This window comes from Porites lutea, chromosome 7 (genome assembly GCF_958299795.1).
Source record: "Porites lutea chromosome 7, jaPorLute2.1, whole genome shotgun sequence".
NCBI classification, from domain to species: Eukaryota; Metazoa; Cnidaria; class Anthozoa; order Scleractinia; family Poritidae; genus Porites; species Porites lutea.
In genome coordinates this window covers 23620053-23622258 of record NC_133207.1, presented here as the reverse complement: position 1 = coordinate 23622258, position 2206 = coordinate 23620053, and the positions used below count along the sequence as shown (strand labels likewise).

Genomic DNA, 2206 nt, shown 5'->3' with positions numbered 1-2206 from the left:
CCCCCATAAAAATTATTTCTAAAATTATTAGAAATTAGCAAAATCATTAAAATTATTCAGTTGCCTGCTTGATTAACAAGACTTTGAGCATTGCATCTTGTTCAGTGTTTTAAAGTTCCATTTAAAAGTTCGAATTGATTAGAGATGACATTACATTGACCCTGAACTAGGATTCTGACATTGAAGTTGAGATTTGAACCTGCGCGGATAAGGATCTCTAGACGGCCTAGCTAGGCGGTAGCAATTGATAGACAGGATATTCCGCTATTCATAAGCTCTCTTTACATTTTCGCCAAAAGCATATTACTTTTGAAAATTAGGTTGTTACATAAATGACAGTGACTGCCATCTTTTAAACGACTCTGATGATGGTATTACCAAAGATATCATTTTTTGTTGTTTAATCATCTGCTCAATCGATTTCTTAATACAACCAACTGACCTAAATGAGGTGTCCTGATTGGTTTATAACATACTAATATAATACCTCAGTGTTCCGTCAAAAAGTCTTTTGGCAGATAATGCCGGAAGATTATAATTAGTACAAAGACAATTTTTGAAGGCCTCAGAGGACCGTTGTGCTGTGACTTCGCAGGGGGCTTACAATTGTCAATAAACGTTCTGACTCAAACAGCATACCCAATATACAGAGTAGTAATTCAAAGTTTCTTGACTGTATATGAACAATTCCACAGATACGTCGCAAAGCTAAGCATGAACTCAACGGCGAACGGATCCAGCGGGTCTTGGAGCTGCTTAAATTTTTCTGCGTTGAAAATCGGAGGAACCGTTGCCTTTTGTCTGATCATCATCGTTTCACTGGTCGCAAACTCTCTCATTGTTATCCTCGTTTGTAAAACGCCGAACTCAAGAAAACCGATAAATTATTTTATCGCAAACATGGCCTCATCTGATTTGTTGTTTCCAGTATTCTCGATACCTTTTAAATTGTCACTCTTACACGCCAACTCGTTTCTTATCGGTGGTCAGCTTGGTCAGGCCTTGTGTAAGCTTCTCCCTTTCTTTGGTAGCGTTTCCTTTGTCGTTTCGATTCAGAATCTGATTCTGATAGCAGTGGATCGATTTGGAGCCGTGGTGTTTCCACTCCGTTCCCCTTTCATCAGATCCAAACTGTGTCCCTTCTTCATTCTCGTCACGTGGATCTTTGCCATAGTTTTTATTTCGCCAGACTTGTTGACATTCGAACTGGTTGAATACCCGGAGGGAGCCAGTTGTGTACGGAGATGGAAGAAAGTAATCGGAGAATCCTTGTCTTTTGCCAGTATCCTACTAGCTCACAACATTCTGTTTACCTACATCCCTGTGCTGCTGTTAGTCATTCTTTACTCCATCATCTTTATCAAGCTCAAGACACAGGTACACCAAGGTGAACAGTCAACCAACAATCAGCAACAGCGGAAAAGAAGAAACAGAAACGTTCTTCAAATGTCCATTGCAATCGTAACAGTGTTCGTGCTTTGCTGGTTACCTTACAATACTAACTATTTAATCGTAGAGTATCAGGACAGTTCTGCCCATTTCTCGTGTAGTTTCCAGATATACTATAATGTAACCTACTTAACGGCTAACGCCTACTGTGCTATCAACCCGATTATCTGCTTCATGTTTGGTAGTAATTATCGCCAAGGTGTAAAAAGACTCATGAAATGTTCTTTTGTACAGGCCTAAGTCGCAAAAATGTGCTTTTGATATGCATGAATATGTCAAGAGTTAGAGGTTCATGGAAAATTTGCCAATAAAAACTATCATGACTGTTAATGTACTTTGAGAAGTAAAATGTGACCAGACCCTTAGATAAAGGGGGGGGGAGGGGGGCAGGTCTCCAAAAATTTTTTTTCGACCCTTCGGGCCTTAGTTTGGTCTAAAAATAAGGGGGGGGGCCGGGCCCCCCGGGCCTCTCCCCTGGATCCGCCACTGAATAAAACTCAGGGATGTACCATCCACCCTCTCAGCAGCAGAGCCGTTCATTCGCAAAAATTTGCTTTTAATTCAATATTTTATGAGTTAGAGGTTGTGGAACATTTGCCAATAAAAACTATCCTGAATGTTAATGTACTTTGAGAAATAAAATGTGTTCCAGTTTATGTCCCCCCTGCCTCTGCCCTGCCATGACTGCGAAGAGTAACAGCATACGCGACGTATTGTAAGAGTTTTGGTGGTAAATAACATTGCGAATCTAGACCTT

At 40.4% G+C, this 2206-nt stretch overlaps 1 protein-coding gene across 1 annotated transcript; it reads left to right on the top strand.

Annotated features, from left to right (window-relative positions):
• Positions 1-689: 689 nt before the first annotated feature.
• LOC140944262 (neuropeptide SIFamide receptor-like) lies at positions 690-1773 on the top strand. Its single transcript, XM_073393393.1, has one exon. The coding sequence runs from the start codon at positions 715-717 to the stop codon at positions 1687-1689; it is 975 nt and encodes a 324-aa protein (XP_073249494.1). The 5' UTR covers positions 690-714; the 3' UTR covers positions 1690-1773.
• The last annotated feature ends 433 nt before the right edge of the window (positions 1774-2206 follow it).